The 20041-nt window shown below is 35.8% G+C and overlaps 1 protein-coding gene across 1 annotated transcript in view; it reads left to right on the top strand.

Moving 5' to 3' along the window:
• The first annotated feature begins 941 nt into the window (after positions 1-941).
• ATP13A3 (ATPase type 13A3) overlaps positions 942-20041 on the top strand; it is a 33536-nt gene continuing 14436 nt past the window's right edge. The window contains exons 1-17 of the mRNA XM_010024180.1: positions 942-992; positions 2432-2605; positions 3403-3588; positions 3888-3958; positions 7422-7502; positions 9339-9408; positions 10297-10431; positions 11218-11290; positions 11968-12099; positions 12992-13171; positions 15278-15435; positions 16100-16288; positions 17255-17316; positions 17912-18062; positions 18559-18675; positions 19748-19765; positions 19852-20005. Of these exons, the coding sequence (XP_010022482.1) occupies positions 942-992; positions 2432-2605; positions 3403-3588; positions 3888-3958; positions 7422-7502; positions 9339-9408; positions 10297-10431; positions 11218-11290; positions 11968-12099; positions 12992-13171; positions 15278-15435; positions 16100-16288; positions 17255-17316; positions 17912-18062; positions 18559-18675; positions 19748-19765; positions 19852-20005 (2002 nt within the window). The remainder of the gene's footprint in view (positions 993-2431; positions 2606-3402; positions 3589-3887; positions 3959-7421; positions 7503-9338; positions 9409-10296; positions 10432-11217; positions 11291-11967; positions 12100-12991; positions 13172-15277; positions 15436-16099; positions 16289-17254; positions 17317-17911; positions 18063-18558; positions 18676-19747; positions 19766-19851; positions 20006-20041) is intronic.

Consider the following 20041-nt stretch of genomic DNA (forward strand, 5'->3'; position numbering starts at 1 on the left):
AAGTGCTGAGTAGTTTTTCACCTGTGACAGCCCTTCTTTGTGATGCAGTTCTTTGCTTCGAGTGTGTATTTCTTCCACTAGGACTTTATTCAGCAGTGGAAATAGGATTCTCAGGAGACTAGATTTGGGCAGCAAGAGAAACTTGTTCTGTTGGGTGCCTGCTTCATTTGTTGTCTTTAATTGATAGTTTGCAGAAAGTATATGAGGGTGTGATGATGTTGATAAGCTTCAGGAGTTGGGAGGAAGTACCTTTTGAAGTTGTCATTGCTGTTCAATATAAGTGCATGGATTTAGGGGCTGGCATTGAGAGGATCTGACCTGGAGTCTGGTGACAGTAAGAAATGAACCCACTGATACAAATTGAATGGTAAAAGTGTTGGAAAGAAGAGAGAAGACAAACAGACCATTAAGCGTGCCTTGATTTAGAAATACTGGGGACTAAACTGTTTAGCAAGTACTTATTTTTCTGCACAGGTGAGAAATGCACATGTTGGGGGTACAGTGCCTCTGTTCTTGAAGGATAGCCTGGCTTCTGAAAGCATCTGATTTGAGCTGTTAAGTACAGAGTGATAGAAATGTGTAATCTTTATGTACTTCTAAGCTTTTTTAACAGGTTTAATTTACAATTGTAGAATGTATGGAGAATTGTTCGCAGCATGTAGAATATAACCAAATTATATTGGTACAAGCTCTTTTCCCTCATTCAAAGCCTGCTGTTTCTGCAATATTTCACTTGTACTCATCCAGTGTTCAGTCTTAAATCTTTACTAGAGCTTCACAGGTTGTTGATACTGGAAACTAGTAACAGTGCAATTTTAAGATCTATATTAGTATGTTTTAACACTGGGGTATAAAAGCAGTAATGTTGCTCCAATTTTTAATTCTTTTGTTGTTAAAGGTCTTCCATATCTCAAGTTGAGAAGTTCCATATCATCCTAAACATGGAGAAAGAAGAAAAGAAGTTTGTCAATAAAGCAGAGGAAGATGAGATGGTAATAAAATTCTGCTCATCTATTTTTATACAGTGAAAAAAACCATATTTTCCTGGTTTTCTCTCTCAATGGGATATATTACAAATGTTTGTCATGGAAGATGCAGCAGTTAGTTTTGACAGGGAAATAGTGGCAGCTGATCTTTAAATTTCCAGCTCATTCTAGAGACAGCAGAAACTATTTGGGGTATATAGGGATTTTTTTTTTTTTAAAACATGTTAGATTCCTGTGAATTGAAGTCCTTGTTCTGTATTTGTGCATGCTGCTAGGAAAAGCAGCTCTTCACTAGACCAGCTCTAGCATGGGGAGTAGGCAAATACACCATACAACAAAAATTGAAACTGAGATGCTTATGGTCTGATCACTAAAAATAAATACTTTTCAGAGGAAATATTTGTTTTGTCCAAAAGAAGCATTGACCTCTCCCACTGTCTTTCACCCACCTGTTTTTATTGGTAAGGAGTGAATACTGGGTTTTGTCTCTGCTTTTTGTCAGCTGAGAAGGCTGCAAAACAAACTTTCTGAAAAGCCTTTTCTTAGGAAAGCAATTTAAACAATTTCTGATACTGTTTAATGAAAAGTACAAAAAATACAAAAAAATGTTGTCAATATGAACAATGTGGGTGGGACTCGATGGGAAACTTCATTGCCCTTTAGTAGCAGGAAATATAATCTAATGGTATAATGTGAAACTCCGGAATGTAACACAGCATCTACTAAGTCACTGGCTGTCATCAGCTTAAGTTGATACTTGCCTTTGACCAAGGCACACTTAATAGTTGGCGGGTTTTTTTAATGGGAGAAGAGGATTTTTCCAGCTGGTGCAAGTTACAGAACCTTTGACAGCATGACTTTCAGTTGCTGATGTTTCACAATAGCATTTCGTGTTAAATGGCAGGCAGAGTAAGTCAATTCTCTACTAAAAAGTAGTGTTTGATAAGTATATTCACAGGCTTGTTTAGAAAGTATGAAATTCAGCTAGTACCAGTAACTCTATACTATGTACGCTAGCTAATCAAATGCTATAATGTGGTAAAATCAACATTTGACAAAACCACATATGCTTTTGCTCTTAAATGCTTAGCTGACTTGTGCTGTGCCATGGTCAAAAATTTTGTTGTTCACTGAGAGTTAAGGCAGGTTGTGTTGCAACTTCAGTACTTAAGGAGCAGTGCAGAGAGGAGATAGGATATTTTGCCTTTGTCAGGCTTCTACTAATGTTTGTATTTCTGACCAAGCAGAACTGTTCCTTTTTGTTGCCACTCCATCATGTATTAATTTTTAAAAATATTTCCTTCCCCCAGAAAAGAAAAAGAAAATGGCTGTGAAATTTGATTCACTTTAAATACCACACTTTATGAAAAATGAATGTTGTCTTCCCATGCGAGAGTAATTAAGAGGATCACTGTTTTGTTGTTTGTTTCTCTGTTTCCATGCAGGAGATCTATGGCTATGACCTGTGTCGCTGGAAGTTGGTGCTAGTTGCTATAGGAGTGATGTGTTCTGGTGGCTTTCTCCTCCTCCTCCTCTACTGGATGCCTGAGTGGCGTGTGAAAGCAACATGCAAAAGGAGTACGCTTAAAGACTGTGAAGTGGTTCTGCTGAGAACAACTGTAAGTCAATAGGAGGGTGTGCTTCTCTCAGTGTGTAGCTGTTTTGCATCCCTCTTGCTGAAATACACAAACCCTTGCCTGCAGAGTAGACATGATTTTGGTTTACAGCACTGCAGAATTGTGCTCCTTGGTGCTGTACATAGCTTTGCTGCCTGTATGGGAAGACTGACAGCTCTTTGCAAAGGACATAGCAAAAAGAAAGTCTTTGCTTTTGGATTTTAAGAAATACATAAAGGCTGTTGTCATCAAAAGTTACAGAACAGATACCTTGTTCATATAACCTGATAACATGGTTAATCAGGTTTTCCCTCCCTGTTCAGCATAGGCACTTTTATTGAATTAAAGTGTAACTGTGGCCCCAAGTATGGTTTGATTCCAAGCTGTTTTCTTCCTGCATAATTGCTGTGTACAGTCCCTTGTGTTAAGTCCTCAGTTATTTGAAGTCGCAGAGTGGGTGCAGCTGAATGTGTAGGAATCCCCATAGTTCCTCCTACCACAGAACAACTATGCTAAATTGTGACAGGCCAGAGATGTAAACATTCAAGTACCGAGACTCATTGTTTAAAAAAAAACCCCAAAACAGAAAACCCCTTTCAATACAAAAAATATGCGTTTAGAATTGCGGAAAGGAAATGTATTCCTAAGGTGGTTGATAGTAACTTGGGGCTATTTTTTGTAGTTATGTATGGGCTCTGCTAATCTGTCATCTGTTGTTGACATGTTTTGCTACAGCTGTTGTAGTAAAATGCTGTTTAAATGCTATTTGAACCAGCTAATTTTTTCCCCCTCTGTTTAAGGATGAATTCAAGATATGGTTTTGTGCAAAGGTTCGCATTATGCCTTCTTTGGGAGCCAATCCTTTACAGAATCCCAACCCTATTGTACACAATGTTTCAAACGGCCATGCTGTTCATTTCTGCGAATCTGATGCAGGAGAGAATAAAAATTATTTAAAAAAATATTTGCCTGTAAGTAAACCTGCAGTACTACACTTGGTAATTTTCAAAGTATCTCAAATAGTATCTAGAGTAAACATACAGTATGTGTGAGCTGCTGCTTTTGTCTAAAAGGCTAACTCGTTCTTTGTGTGGAGCACAAATCTTTTCCTCAATAATCTGTTACAGGATATTTTGGAATGCTTGAAAGATAATTTTGAAATAAAAGTATTTATTTTTCAGTGGAGTTTTTCTAAATTTACTTTGTGTCACTGTTCAGAATAAAGTCAGTGAGAATGGAGGTGTTAAGTGCTGCTGGTTTAATAGCTATGTCTGTTGCCCTGCAGATTCGTTATTTCACCCATCACAGCGTGAAGTATTTCTGGAATGATTCAGTTCAAAGTTTTGATGTTGTACGGTAAGAGTGTTTTTTTTCTTTTGTGTTGTGCTTCAAACTACATATTTTAAAAAATTCTATTGCATGCCTAAGAACATGGTGGAAATTGGTATCATATTCTGACCAGCTCTTTTAGCTCACTGAGTCTTTGGACCATCGTGAGAGCAGGGAGGTTTTAATGTAGTGTACCTTTGGAAGGAAGGTATTTGTTTAATCTACCTTTATTGAGCATGATTCGTATAGGGTGACAGGCTGAATGCCTCTGCAGACTTTTTGCCTGTTCTTGGAGTGTTATTTGAGAATCAAAGCACCTGTTTATAGACAGTAGTTCTCCTTCTATAAACTCTTAAAAACTTTGCTTCTCATGGAATAAATTCTATTTTTTGCATTGCTGCTGAGCTAGGCCTAAGGGGAGTATTTAGGAAGAGAGGAATTCACCAAATACTTTGTTCACCTTTCTGTAGGGCTGCTGTTACATTTTAGTACAGTTGAACTGAATTTGATCCGTCTTTTGTTACTCTTTGGTAACAAAACCAGGTCTTTTGCATTAATAGAAAATGTCTTTTGGAGAGCAATAGGAGCTGTGCTCACTGAATGTGATGCACTATGTTTTCTTTTATCCAGCAGCACCATTGCATGATGTTGGGGTTAAAGAAAAAAGGTTGGGTTTTTTTTCCCTTCTTTTTTTTTTTTTTGTGTACTACTTGATAAGACCTTTTTGGTGCTAACAAGTTAAATGAGCACAGGCTTCTCTGGTTTTGACAACTGCTTGTTAAAATAAGACGTTCAGATCAATAAAATAACCTGTTTAACTTAAATCAGTGTTCACTACATTGAACTATCATGTGCAAAAGTCCAAGCACTATATGTAGAAAAATAATGACCAGTGGCAACAGGGAAAAAAAAATAGCTGGAGTTTCTGTAAGAAGAAATGTATTTTGCAACTGTTTCTATGTTTTCAAAAAAAGTGTGTGCAAATAGTATGGGAAGTTATCAGCAATGACAACTATTTAAAGAAATTACCGTAATACAAGCAGTTACAAAATTGAGCAGTCCCCCTCAATGGGAGGGGGGAATGGGTGGAAATGTCTCAGTTCATGTGTAAATAATTAAAAACCTTGTATGCATATTTTTTATGTTAAGCCTGCCATGAATTACAGTGGTGCAGGTAGGGGCACTTGTCACTTTGCATTACAAGGTCCTGTTTCCATGCCTATAGTGTTGCTAATTTAAACTGTTCAAAGGGAATATTTCCCACAGATGAGATTAAAGTACAATTTTGAGGGTTTTTTTTATGCTAAGAGCAGGTATGTGAAAAAAATCATACAGCTCCACGTGTTTAGGAAAAATGTTGTTCCTTAGTATTAAAACGGTGATTTGAAACTTGGCATTTGCCAGCTCTTTGACTGTGCCTTTTGATGTTCTTGTGATAACCCAGCCAATTCATAAACCCTGGAAAAATCTCAGATACGCCTGTGAAGTTACGTGACCATTTATTCAATCCCATTCTTGCTGATATGCCAAACTTTCATTTGTTTGATGTGTTAGCAATGACTGAGTCAGACCACTTGTTTAGTCAGGTACTGTAGCTGAGCTGGATGCCATTATTTAGCAATTGGATAATAAAAGAGGAGAAACAGCTGGATCTAAGGCATACCCGATAGTGGCAGAGTACAAAGTCACTTTTGCACAAGGTCAAATAAAGAGTTTGCTGTAGATTTTCTCTAAAGTGAATTAAGTATGATGATCATAAGTTCAGAAAAATAGTAGCTGAACTTATGAATGATAAATATTCTGAAAAGAAGTCTTAAAAATTTGTCCTTCGTCGAGATACTTCTTCAGTTTATGTAAAACCCAGAAATCGGTATTGCTTAATAACATCTTAGAGAATCAAGATTTGTAAAGAGACAGTATATGAGACTGGAATGCTTCATAGTAATATCTGTGAGGCAAGTAACATGGTTATAGCTGTGATCTAAGCACAGTACTGCATCATGAAGATAGAGTCGCTCTGTGCAGTTAATTATGCAAGTATCCAGAGACAGAACAGTTTGATCACATAATTAAAGACTTGGCATAATACAAGGGAGGCAAATTAAGATTTCTTGAGCAACTAACTCTGTTACGAGAGCTTGAGTTTCAGATCATTGTTCTCTTTGTAATAACGTAATATTAAGATCACTGTGTAAAACACAGGAAATGCAAGTGTAATTGTTCTTAAACTAATTCAGACTTGGTCTCATAGCCAAAGAGGATGCAACTTTGACCTTCTATGTCTGTTTTGTTTTGGCTAGTGTCAACTGAATCTTTGAGTTGATGAGTGTTTTATGTAATCAACTGTGTGCACAGGGGTTTTTTCAGATGCCCTGGGAATTCAGTACTGTAACAGTACTCTAATAAGCAAATAACATCCTGCTAGAAGCTTTGTATTTGCATGGACATTACACACATAGATACGCATATCTGCGTATAAAACACTTAGCTTTACGGACCCTTAAACCTACCGTTAAATCCCTTTTATACAGGAAAAAAGTACCATTTGGCATAGAATGGGAGGAAAGACATTGTTATTAATAGAGAATTGAATGTTTCTTCATCTAAAAATCATGATTTAAGAATCTTTGAATTAGAAAATTTTTAGGGAAACCCTGTAAACCTGTGGCCAAATTAACACATTAACATTTTTACCTGTTCCTTTACCAGAAGTTGGCAGAAACATGGTCCTAGCCTTTGCACTAGTGAGATATTTAAAACTTTCCCTCTCTTCTTGCAAATGGAAACAATTGTTACTATATATGCACCAAAAAGAGATTTTTTCTTCAGTGGGACACACCAGGATCCTTTTTAGTAGATAACTTAATAGATATCCCGTATAAAAAAAGACTTGTGTTGAATACTGCTGGTTTTGCCATCTCAGAATGCCCTTTGGAAGGTAATATTTTCCTGTCCATCCAAAGTATGTCCACTAGAAAATCCTTCGATATTGGGCATGATATGTCTGATTTAGTGAGTTTGGTAGTTGAAATGATCCCATAGATGTAAACATAATGATGTTTCAGGTGTGCTTACTTATCTGCAGATCTTCTAAATTACAGCATTTGCTTCCGCAGCATGTGGAGAAGTCCTATGAGGATAAGTTTTCCACTGATAAAGAAGTACTTAAAATGTACTTTACCTAGACTGTACTTTAACTAGTCATGAATAAAATTTTGATAGGAGGGTGCTGCAAAATAATCTCAGTATAGATTTGATAAATTGAGTAGTAAGATCAGAGGAAGAGTAAGAGATGATAAGGGGGCTGCTTTTAACACCTCACTGGTATCTGCAGTTGTGACAAAAATAGCTAGAAAAACATTAATCAATAGACTTTTTGTTCTTTTATAATACAGTGTAACTCTTAGCAAAGACCTAGCCCTTTTGAGTTACTGAATACTTACTTTTAAATGTCAGGTTTCTTAACTCATTGACTTTTTCCTTTACTTAGAGGTCTAGATGAATCTACATTATGTTCTTCAATTCATAACGAATACAGCACAGGACTGACAAAGGGAATGCATGATTACAGGTAATATTACAATATTTGAGGGAATAATTGTTTAAATTCCATTACCTGTGCTCAAAGTGTTAACAAAACTAGAAGACAATTGAGTGATTAGTGTTTACAGACAGGCTTTATGCTTCCTTTAAAGGCTGTTAGATGTATGAAATTCTTGCGTTTCTTACCTATACGCTGAGTAGGAATTAAACTTGCATAATGTGTTGACTTTTTTCAAACTACACTGACCATGAGAATTTTGAACTATTGCTTAATGTAATTCAGAACGTATTTCTGAAATTGTATTTACTACTTAGCATTTTGAAATGAGTGTACCAAAAGAACAGCAAGCAGTTACGTTTTCTACCACATCAACAGGTATATGGTGAAATTTGGTAGTTGATGGAAATAAAATTGTAGTTTTTTCCACATAACTCACCCTCAAGTGGCATAAATATTTCCATAACATACTATCATTGTTGAAGGATGTTTATGGGTTGAGAGACAAAGAGGCTGATTCCCAGTGGGAAAGTCCATCTAAAGTTCTTTAGCTGGAAGGATGCTCATTTGTCTCAGGCTGCATATTGTTGAAGGTTGGAAGGGGATGCTGAGGGAGATCAGTAGCTTTGCTACTTGTTTTCTTTCCCATCCTTGGCTAGTGGTCATTGTGAGAGAGGGGGTAGTGTGCCAGATGGCTAATAAAGAATATTGGATGCAGGAAACTTGGCCTAAACTGTACTAATTTATTATTTTAGGAAGATGAGGCTGAAACTTCCCAGGATTCAGGACCTTTTGGCTTTAATTTTAAAAGTTCAGTATCACAGGTGTGTCCCATATGGACACGCATCTGTCTCTGATTGGTTGGGGCTAAATGCATTCCACTTTTAATTCTGGTTGTCAAAAAGTAACAGGGGAAAAACATTTTTTAACATGCGATTTTAGACTGATGTAAATATGCCTGCCAAGGGACACAGCTCAAGTGCATAGATAGAGAAGAACTTAGTCTAGAAAAAAACCCTTTAAAATGTAACTTGAATGATACATGGTTCAGGGATTTCTTAGTCCTCAAATGTGAACAGCAAGCTGGAAAACATACATACATACTTAATTATTGGTGTTTTAATTTACTGAAACACTATCAGAACTAGAATAGTTTGGCTTCTGTTGCATTCCTGGCTGGTTTTGGCGTGTGGGTTTTGGTTTTTTTTTTTTGGTGGGTTTTTGTTTGTTTGTTTGTTTGTTTGTTTTTTTCCAACTGGGAACGTCTTTCAGTTTAAAATATGGAAGCATCTGCTTGCTCATCATTACATTTTCTGTCAGTTTGTGTCTTTTCCTACAATAAAAGCCTTTTCCTTAAGAACATCTAGTAAGGGCTTCTTCCTGTCTATGTAATTTAACTATCTCTGATCCCATCAGAGGTTTGTTTCTTGTCTCCTTCCCCCCTCGTCTATGATTTGCCTTTATCATGCTAAGAATAAAATTAAGATACAGAACTATGAAAACAGTGTCTTACTGCAGGATAAGAGTTAACAATTGTTTGACCTTAAGTTAATGAGAACCCATACTGGCTTTCAAATTCACATGTTTAACATTGCACCTATATGCAGTTCACGGGGAAGTTTTGTTATGAAAGAACCTAAAAATGAAGTTACAGTTTAAATTGAAGTGTAAAATAATTATCTTTGTATTTGAACATCTCACTGGGTAAATGTTTTCAGAGAAACATGTTTTGAAACAATGAATAAAGGGGGGCCACAGATAAAGTAATGTTTTATTCTTTCTCATATTAATGGAATTGCTTTGAAGTCAATAAGATTTCTAAGAAAAATTTCAACTGTTTTCTGATATTTTTCTTTTGTAATGCAGAAAAGCATTCTATGGAGTAAATGAAATTGCTGTGAAAGTGCCTTCCATTTTTAAGCTTCTGATTAAGGAGGTAAGATCTTCTCTTTAACAAATTAAAAAAAAAAAAAAGTATCATTTATTATTACTTTAAATACAATGACTGTTGGACTGGTCTTCAAATAATAATGTAAACCAGAAGCTTTCCCCTAGAAGCCAGTGCTGTAAAGAAAAATGATACTGACCTTTATATTAGAGCTCTCCAAACTTAAGAGGCCTTAGCTGTAACCTCTTCAGAGTTCACAACCTGGTTCCTTAGCAAGGATGTCAGAAAATGTGTCAGAATTCTTTGAGAGGTTATGCATTTTATTTGTTTTTTATTGTTAATTTCGAACATAAAGTGACTGATTATGTTCTCCATGATCAACCCAGCGATTGTACATTACAACATACACAACAAATCAAACCTGGTTTGGCATACACTTTTGTTGGATTGTTCGATATCTTCTTTTTTTTTTTTTTTCTTTCCTTGTATCAGGTGGATTTGCATAATTGACTTGTTATCCATGTGCATAATAGTGCATGATAGAAACTGTTGAATAAAGAAACTTACCAACCTAAAGTAACAGAGTAAAAACTTGAGGTGTCAGTGCATTTAGTAGTAAGAAGTAGATAATAAGACCCAACTTAATTTAAGAATTGCAACTTAAGGTGCATCAGATGTACCTCTTGTTTTGCTTTGAGGTGTAGGGGAAAATTCACACAGTCTTAAAAGTACATATTCATGTATTACTCTAGTGATAACTGTGCTTTTGGGGTTTAAGGAAGTAATGAAAAAGAGGGATAGTTTGGCAAAACAGGCAAACCTTTCAGTTCTTCACACATGATTTTTTTTATGGAGGAGGAAGATGATTCTGACTCTGTTCTGATGGGTAATGCATGTGCCCTGTGGTGTAACTTCAGTGTTCTGTCACTCTTCTAGGTTCTCAACCCTTTTTACATTTTTCAGTTGTTCAGTGTGATATTGTGGATCACTGATGAATATCACTACTATGCATTAGCAATTGTGATCATGTCTGTAATATCCATTGTTAGCTCACTCTACACCATTAGAAAGGTAAGTTCAAAGAAAACAGATGCATCTTTTCAGCTTTTTACTAATTGGTTTATTTTGATGTGAAATTGCCTACAAATCTTGAAGAATTTTTTAGAGGTATACAGCTAGAATATTGTTACAGGATTTCTCTTTTTGAGCTGAAAGAATTTGGATTTTCAGTTTTCTTCAAGACCTGTCCATGCTCACTTTCCATGCTGTTGAATCACTAGGTTGACCTCAGACAACAGAAATGCTACCTCACTTAAATGAAACCCAGACACAAGTTTATATGCCAAGTTATATTGACAGTAGTGATTCCATTTTGCATTGTTTTCTTCTGTGTAAAAAAAGTCCAACAGGATTGAGCACCAGCCAAACGCGTGGATTGTTAAATTGGTGGTGCATTTTTTTCTGTAGACTTAGCTGTGGCTGATGGAAATCAAAGTAGTAATTATCCTTAAATTGCAATTTGAATTCAGACCGGAGACAAAAAAAAACCCTCTTACTTTAATCCAAGTTCATACAACTACTGCAGTTTTGACTTATGTATGTTAATGACCAAATGTTTATAACACTTCACCTGGCAGTGTATGTTTACTTCCAGAATGCTGTTAAAAGTAGGAACCTGTACAGATTGATGCATTAAACTATTTGCCCATAAGTTTCCTAAACTATGTTCAAGAGAATGTTTTGAGTAACATTATGTTGGTGAAGAATCTCATCACTTTGGTTTGTAGAAATAGAATGTGCATATAGAAGACGACATGCTGTGCTTTTGAATAATGAACTGTTTTCTCCCCTTTGCAGCAATATGTTATGTTACATGACATGGTAGCAGCTCACAGCATTGTAAGGGTTTCTGTCTGCAGAGGAAACCAAGGTAAATTTCACAGGCTATTTGGAAAGCTGAGTTTAAATTGTCCATTAACAGTGAATGTAAAGTTGGTGTGCATCTGTTCTTTCTTTGATCAGGATTATCCTTTTAGATGGTATTCTTCGCAAATACCAGGTTTGTTCTAGGTTAGGTGTTTGTCCTATTCCTGTTTCTCATTATCTACCACATATACTACATATCTATCACATGTAACTGTCACTGTAGTTTCTTTCTCAGCTTAAAGATGTGCATGCATTGGGTTTCCATTACAATTACAATGCATGGACTGCAAATTGATTTCTGGACTTTTGCTTATTTGGATACGACAGCAGTTGAAGATGGTTAGGTTGTGATGTGATACTGTTCTGTAAGACATGCATTTGTATTTGACTTGTATCTTTATACGGACGTTATACTGTAGCTGATTGTTAATATCTTTTGTATAACCTTGTTTCCTTGAATTTGTTATGATGAACTATATCCAGATGATCTACAGTTTAATCTGCAGTGGAATTTAGTTTATTGGTGTCTTCTTCTATTTTTAAAAAACCTTTCATAATGCCATCAATAGAATGGAGTATAATCTCACTTGTCACCACCTGGATCTTGGCTGTGAGGATCTTTATGGGATTTTGTAGCTGGTGGCTATTTTCAGGTAAACTTGTTTGTGTTTTAACACTCAGAAATAGAAGAAATCCTTTCCACCGACCTTGTGCCTGGAGATACCATGTTGATTCCATCTAATGGGACAATTATGCCCTGTGATGCAGTACTTCTCAGTGGTACTTGCATTGTAAATGAAAGTATGTTAACAGGTAAAGTAAACTTGATACAGTTTTCTTTGGCTAAATGTATCAGTTTATACCTGTGTGCATGTTTAAGCTGCAGTTATGTTCTAGCAGAAATAGATATGTTTATTTTGTGTGAAATGTGTATGTTCTTACATTTACGTATGCTTCTAAGTACTTGTGTTCTGCTTATCTGCAACAGCTACCTGGTACTCCTTGGCAACTCCAAAAATGAATGATGGTTTCTTGTTGAAAAGCTTCGTGATAGTTTGTCTCCCTGCTTCTTGATTTGGTGTTCTCAGTGCAGATTGAGTTCTGCAGCATGTTTCTTCATACTTGTTTTGCCCAAACTTTTTAACTGCTTCCATAAATACAGGTAGTGATTGTTCTGCTGTATTTAAAAATGGAAATTATTATCTCAAGTTGTGCCTGCATACTTGTGTGTTTTATCATGTTAAATTCTTTGAATATACTTAAACCTCTTGCTGCTGCTAGCAACAGGTAAATTGATTGCACCCGTAGCTTGACAGTGCTCAGTTATCAAAGGAGCTGAAGTTGAAGAAATTTGTTCTCTAGTTTTTCTGAGTAAAGATGGTTGATGCCTTGCAGCAGCAGAAGGATGTTTATCCTGTTTTCTTTCAATAAGCTGTATTTTACGCCTGTCTGATTTGAAGTAAGAGGTACAAAGCCTGTATTGGTGAATAACAAATAGAGTTAAATAGGATTTGGATAAGGAATCTGGTGAGACAAGACTAATAGGTGAGAGACTACCTAGTAATGTGCTGAAAGGAAAATGGCTTTCTCCTTAAGTCTGCTTCTGTACTGATGAAGTGAGATTTATATTGTTCTACCGGAGTTGCGAAGGAAGAAAATGTATATTCTTCTTTGATCTTGCTTAGATACTCTTTCTTCGTTTAAGGTGAAAGTGTTCCTGTCACAAAGATTAATCTACCAAATCCGTCAGAATATCCGAAAGCAATGGGAGATGAAATATACAGTCCAGAAGTGCATAAACGGCATACGTTGTTCTGTGGAACCAATGTAATTCAAACCCGGTTTTATACTGGAGAGTTGGTCAAAGCTCTAGTGGTGAGAACAGGTATCGATTGTTGAGTTTATCGCTTGTTAACTGATACTTTGGAGTATTGTGTTGAATGTTGCTAAGCTTGGATAAATGACTATAACCCAAATAATTTGATAAATGTCTACAACGATAATAGGACTAGGTAATGGCCTGGAAAGTATCAACTGGCAAGAAAGAAAGTGAATAATTTTTTAGCATCAGTTTAAAACTTACCTGAATGTGTTTTAAAGTCTTTTAGATGTCTTCTATGCAGTGTGCTGGTTGAACTACATAGGTCTCTTTGAAGAGGTTTGGCATGCCACTGGATTGGGTGGGTAGTGGGGAATGGCTTATTTTAGTGGAAACATTGGCAATGTCAAATGGTTTTTCTTTGCCCATAGTTTCTTCAAAGCACATAACATTTGTTTAGAAACTGCGTTTGATCTAGCCCTTTCTACAGAGCTGCCTCTTCATACTAATATGTTAGAGGTTTGGTTTTAGATAATACTAATTCTATTGCAAAAAATTGCAGAGTGGTGTAGCTGCAGGATTCTGCTTTACAAAGATGATCTTAAGAAAACCACTACAAAATAGAGGAATGTAGGCTATAATCAAGTTACAGGAAAACTGGATAGGATAAATTTGACTAGAATACTACTTAAAGCAAGTTTTCTAACTTCATCCTAATTAGCCTCTTCTTTCTCTGGTGTCTTTACCTTCTTTTAGTCTGTTTTAGCAGTAAATATTCTAATTAAATTTTTTTTAATTATATCCATTACTGTCTTTCTAGAAGCTTTTATTAGTCTTTTTTTTTCTTCCCAGAGAAAAGTATTTCCCTTCCCTTGGACATATCTCCCCTTTAATAATATCCATCTCAATTTCTTTTATTCCTTAAATAGGAAATTGTCTGTACCCAGCCTGACGTGTGTGTATGTATATCTATATATATGTCTGTCTGTCTGTCTATCTATCTACACACACAGGGCATACAAAACAGCAACAGAAATGAACTGCAGAAGACTTAATTCTTCTATTCTGCAGAAAGACTCAACACATGGAGTCTTACTGCCCTGACATCTAGAGTTACTTTTTTAATCTGCTCTTTGCCCATGACAGGTCAGAGTTAGCACCAGTGTTGTAAACAGGATGAATTTAGCTCTGTGGGCCTTGTTCAGATTTTACATATGGACAAGTACACTTTTCCTGCTATGACTACATAGAGAGAGAGGAGCAGAGGGGTATAAAATACTCTCTATTCTCCTGTCTGATTTACAGGGACAACTTGTAGGCAAGTAGGAAATTTCTCACTACACAGAAGTGGGCAGATTATCACAGTGCTTGTAGTGTCTTCCTCCTAAAGTGTCTGATAGTAAGAACTAAAGTAATTCTTACCTAGTGATATAGTAGTAAAAATCCCTTTATCTGAGGGAGAAGGATGCAGAAAATTGAAGATACTAGATAATTCAGTCCTTAAAAGAATTCTAGGAGAGCTGAACTACATATGGTTGTATGCAAACACATGTTGTCTTAATCTTGTCGTAAATCGGGATGTAAGATTGATCTACTGGGACTGTGCTTACAGCACTCTTAAGAGTTAAGCCTTTAACATGAAACGTTTGATGTTAGAGCTGAAATATATATAATATACTGATGAACTAAATGTTTTTTTAGGTTTTTTTCTCCTGAAACTCAGTACATGGATATGTTAGTGCATATGTCATTGTGAGCTTATAGAGGATTGTCACTTAAGTACTTAAGTTTGGACTTTATGAATAACTTCATTTTCTTTTTGCAAGGACTGGCTTAATTGGACAACTAATAGATATGCCCACTAGCTCTGCACTGTAAGGGGCAAAATGCACTACAACAAACTCTTCCAGGCCAAACCATTTGAGAGTTTATTGCTCCTGTAGAAGAGGGGTTTGTTGGCATTGGCTGCATGTCCTTTCCATTGGAGAGAAGCACTTAGTATATGTGCACATATTTCTGAAGCACCTTAACTACAGCAATGCAAAATATCTTACTGTTTATTGAGAAATAGTCTAGTGAAATTAGTAGCTTAAGGGTTTCATTTGAGGATTTTAATATATTTGAATAGCTTTGCTCTTGTTTATACTTTAAATAACTCTTCTTTATTTCTAGGCTTTAGTACTGCTAAGGGACAGCTTGTTCGTTCCATACTTTATCCAAAGCCAACTGATTTTAAACTCTACAGAGATGCCTATTTGTTTCTTCTGTCTTTGGTCGTAGTGGCAGGCATTGGGTTTCTTTACACAGTTGTCAATAGCATCTTAAATGAGGTATGTTTTCATTTCTAGTCCAGAACTGCCTTATTTTAGAAAGGGCTTGATGATTTCAAACACTTCAGATAATGAGAAACAATGAAATTTTAAATGAAAATTTCTTTGCTTTATTTTATATAGATGGAATGGGAAAGACAAGCTTACTGAGAACAAAATTCAGCATACAAGCAGGACTTCAATATATTACAGTGAAATTTGAGTTTACCTCTATTTCTACTGACCCAATTACTACACTTTTTATTTATATTTATATGTAAGATTTCTATCTGACTGATAATCCACTTGGAAGAAATAGGATAGAGCATTCTAAAGCATGCTGCAGGCAAAAAAATCCTTACCAAGAAATTGGTAACTGGTAATGGTCACTTTTGAGTCTCAAAAAATTTTGCATTACTCAGTTACTGTTTTAAAGTGATGTATTTGCTGGGGGAAAAGTAAAGACATTAAGTTAAGAGTGAGTTGTGGATAATCTAGGACTGGATTATCATGGTTGCTTATGGTGGATGAAGATCGTGCTAGGTTTCTGGGCAATCCAGAATATGCTGTCCTGGGGAAAGCAATGTGTGGATTTTGCTTTTGGTAACAGTGATGTAATGCTTCAGTGAGATAGTTAATCTTTAATTAGTGAGTTGTTGTTCACCAACTCTGACCTTTATTACAGGTTCCAGCTCATACCATCATCATCGAGTCTCTTGACATTATCACTATCACAGTGCCTCCAGCGCTCCCTGCTGCCATGACTGCTGGCATTGTTTATGCACAAAGGAGGCTGAAAAAAATTGGCATCTTCTGCATCAGTCCACAAAGGATAAATATTTGTGGCCAGCTGAATCTTGTGTGTTTTGATAAGGTTAGGTGAATTTTGAAACTTTGTGTTGCCACCTGGAGAGGCATTGTGTTATAAAAGAGAATTTGTATAAACTGGCAACTACAGGAAAATTCATTACTTTCGTATAAGTCAGATAATGTTTGTCCTTTTAGCTTCCAGGTATTCAATGTTTACCACCTGTTAACTCACTCAAGTTAGTTTGCTCTAAAAAGCTGCTATAATACAGAGCTGCTTTCTTATCTCAAGTCTCCCAAGTCCTAACTTAATACTGGCACCACAGAAATGTGAGAGTTGGGGTCTGTTAAGAGTTTATTTAGTACTCATCTTCTGGAAAATGGAAGTGTGAGGTCAGACTTGTTTCTTATTTTTATTTATTTCAATGAAAAGCCAAACCAGCGTATTTTGATATTACTCCTTACAGAAACACGAGTGTAAGACAGTAATGCCGCTAGCCAGAATCCTTTGCTTGTAGCTATGTCTTAAATAAAACTTATTTTCCTCTTTAGATTTTTAGCTGAAGTCTTAAGTACTTAGACTAGATTTATTATTTTCCTTGCAAAGATTTTCTAGTCACCATTTTAGCTAGGTAAGAAAGTAGTACTGAGGGCTTAGTGCCCATTTTCTGTGGCCCCCAACCCCTGAATATAGAGATGTTGAGCTATTACGTTTGGAATTTAAGGGTCTATTTCTTTTTTCATGTCTCTGAAGAGGGGCATGGTTGCTTTGAATGTTTTGGGTTTTTTTTTTTAAAGTTATTTAACAGAGTTGGAACTTAAGTTACTATCCAAAAGCAAGGGAGATACTGTATTTCCTGTCCTGAAGTTGTGATCTGTTTCTTTTTTTTTTTTTTTTCTTTTAGTGAAAATAAAATAAAATATGTTGTGCCTGTGTAATTTGGTCAATTAATCTCTAATTTTTGCTTTACCTGAGGAAAATTTGTTTCTGAAGTTTTTTTCTTCTTGCCATATCCCTTGGTTTATTTTGCAGACTGGCACACTTACTGAGGATGGCTTGGATCTTTGGGGAATTCAACGGGTGGAAAACGCTCGGTAAGTTATCGATAAGCTCACAGCTGATAGCATATATGATACCTAGTTGTACTTTAGCAGCTTCAGCAGAATAGAATAGAAAATTCCAAGTTACTTCATATATGTTTGCATTTCTGTAATGAGCAGTAAGAATACAACTGGAAATATGGTTTGTGTGTAATGAAAGTTATAGGTCTCTTATGAGGCTGAGGTGAAATTTAATTTGTTAAAGTCTGAGACTGCATTAGTTTGATACTGCAGAAATGATGCAATTAAAGTATAGCACGTTTTCTTAATCCTGCCCTCCCAAGTGATGACTTTTTGGGCTGCTAAAATGAATTAGCTTAGCTAGTTGAGTTAAGTACAAAGTGATAAGAGGCCTCCGTACGAGGAATCAAACTACACAGTGAATTAACACAGTTTTTGAGGGAGACAGAAGTAGTGACTGTTTTAGAAGATCCCAGTCCAGAATCTTAATCTGTTTTCTGTGATGTGTGAAAATACAAGTGAAGAGACTTGTGCAGTCAATTTTCTTCTGTTAATATAAACAAACCTTTTGAATTGGCTCATAATAAATAATTATAGTGCTAAGTATATTATTACTTCATTGTTTTAGTTTCCTTTTGCCGGAAGAGAGGGCTTGCAGTGAGAGCTTGCTGAAGTCCGAATTTGTTGCTTGCATGGCAACTTGTCATTCCCTTACAAAAATTGAAGGGGTGCTTTCTGGGGATCCTCTTGATTTGAAGATGTTTGAAGCAATAGGATGGGTAAGTGAGAGACTCAGCATTTTCAAGATCAGTAATCTGGTGTTTCCTATCTGTTACATACAAGATAAGCCATTATATACTTTTACAAGCTGTAACTGTAAAATGGTGGGCTTTTGACAACGCTTGTGTGTCAGAGGAAGTCTTAATATGAAAATGTTCCTAAAATGTGTTTTTCATTTGTAGAACTGGAAGAATCTTAAGAGCTAATTTACTGCTTTCTGATGTTGTTTGTGGCAAAGTATCAATACATATGATAAACATGTAAAATAACTAAGTGAATCTTCGTGTTAACTGCTAAATTAAGACATTTAATTCTCAAAGGAAATCTTGGTTGTGAAGGTCATGGCTCCTTGGACAGACTTCCAGGCCTGTTGTGTTTTTTTTGGTGTTGGGTGTGGGGTTGTTTTTTTGTTTGTTTTTTTTTTTTCCTGAAAATTACTTTATGAGAAAATCAAAGTTAATAAATTTATAAATTAGTTGATTATTTTTAATACAGATTTTGGAAGAAGCGACTGAAGAGGAAACAGCCCTTCATAATCAAATCATGCCAACAGTGGTTCGACCTTCAAAACAACTTTTCCCAGAATCCAAGCAAGCAACAGATCAAGAAATGGTATGAAAAATTAAAGCAATTACTTGAGTTAAAGTAATCCTTCATGTTAAACAAATACATTGTACCATATGCTGTGGTTCTGGCTGATATAATTCAAAGAGGATCAAAACTGTATGTTTTTTGATGGCCAAGATAGGGAAAACATGCCTAAATTGTTGTTTAAGGTAGTGGTTCAGTATATGCCCCTTTCAGTGTGAGCAGACTGATTGTCAGCATTATTACTGTTGTGAACTAGTTGTAAAGTGCTGTAATGCTTTTTGAGCTTACACCTTTTAATATTAGTATCATTACACATTTTAATATTAGTGTCATTACCAAATAATTTTTGTGCTAATGAAGTGCTTAGGTGTGCTCACTTTGAAGTTTCAGTTAAAACAATAGTTTATTAATGTCGCTGCACAGTACAGAATTCTTGCCACCATTGTGCTTTAGGTGTGTGCTTTAGTTGAGTGAAAAACTAAAACATACTTGGCAGATTCAAATTTTTCTTCTATCTGCTGTTTTGAAGTATTTTTTAATGTTTCAGGAGGGGAAATTTAAGCATGTGTTTGTATATTCAGATTATCACAGAGCAGGGTACTGGGAGGTTATAGCAGGTTGGTTCCTCTGTGTAAGTCTTACTCTTTAGTAGACAGAAGCATCTTTTTTTGTTCAGAACTCCATGTACATGCACAGCAGTACTTACTGTGCAGTAGTTGTCATGAACATTCTTGAAACTTACTCCATGATTTTTTTGGGGGGCATACTTAAGCATCATGGCCTTATTCTGAAATCCATAGCACTTTAATCGTTTACATAGGCTAAATGGACACAGGTTGAACTGTGAAAGGTCTTAAAATTGTAATCAAGAAATCAAGCTCAAGTTCTACTTAAAGGATACTAAACAGATTTAATGTATTCATATTCAGCTGTAACAAATCCATTGCAAATACAGTGTGGCTTTATACTGAGAGTGCTGTGTAGGTTCATTTACTTATTTTTTGTTGAAATAGTTTGTAGCTGGAAAAATACTTAATATTTACAGTAAATGTGGGTTTGTTTTTTTTTTTTTTTTTTGTTTTTGTTTTTTTAGGAATTGTTTGAGCTTTCCGTAAGTATGCTTTTCAATTAAGCATGTACCTCTTTTCTTAGAATGTATGTGGATATGACCCTTTTCTTCCTTCCTGTGTGACACAGACCAGTTATGAAATTGGAATTGTGCGCCAGTTTCCATTTTCTTCAGTTTTGCAACGTATGTGTGTAATAGCCAGAGTTCTAGGGGAGAAGAGAATGGATGCTTACATGAAAGGTGCCCCTGAAGTGATTGCGAGCTTGTGTAAGCAGGAAACAGGTAAAGGAACAAACTATATTTTAATTTCTTGTGTAG

This window comes from Nestor notabilis, unplaced genomic scaffold, assembly GCF_000696875.1.
Source record: "Nestor notabilis isolate BGI_N333 unplaced genomic scaffold, ASM69687v1 scaffold24710, whole genome shotgun sequence".
Classification (NCBI taxonomy): domain Eukaryota; kingdom Metazoa; phylum Chordata; class Aves; order Psittaciformes; family Psittacidae; genus Nestor; species Nestor notabilis.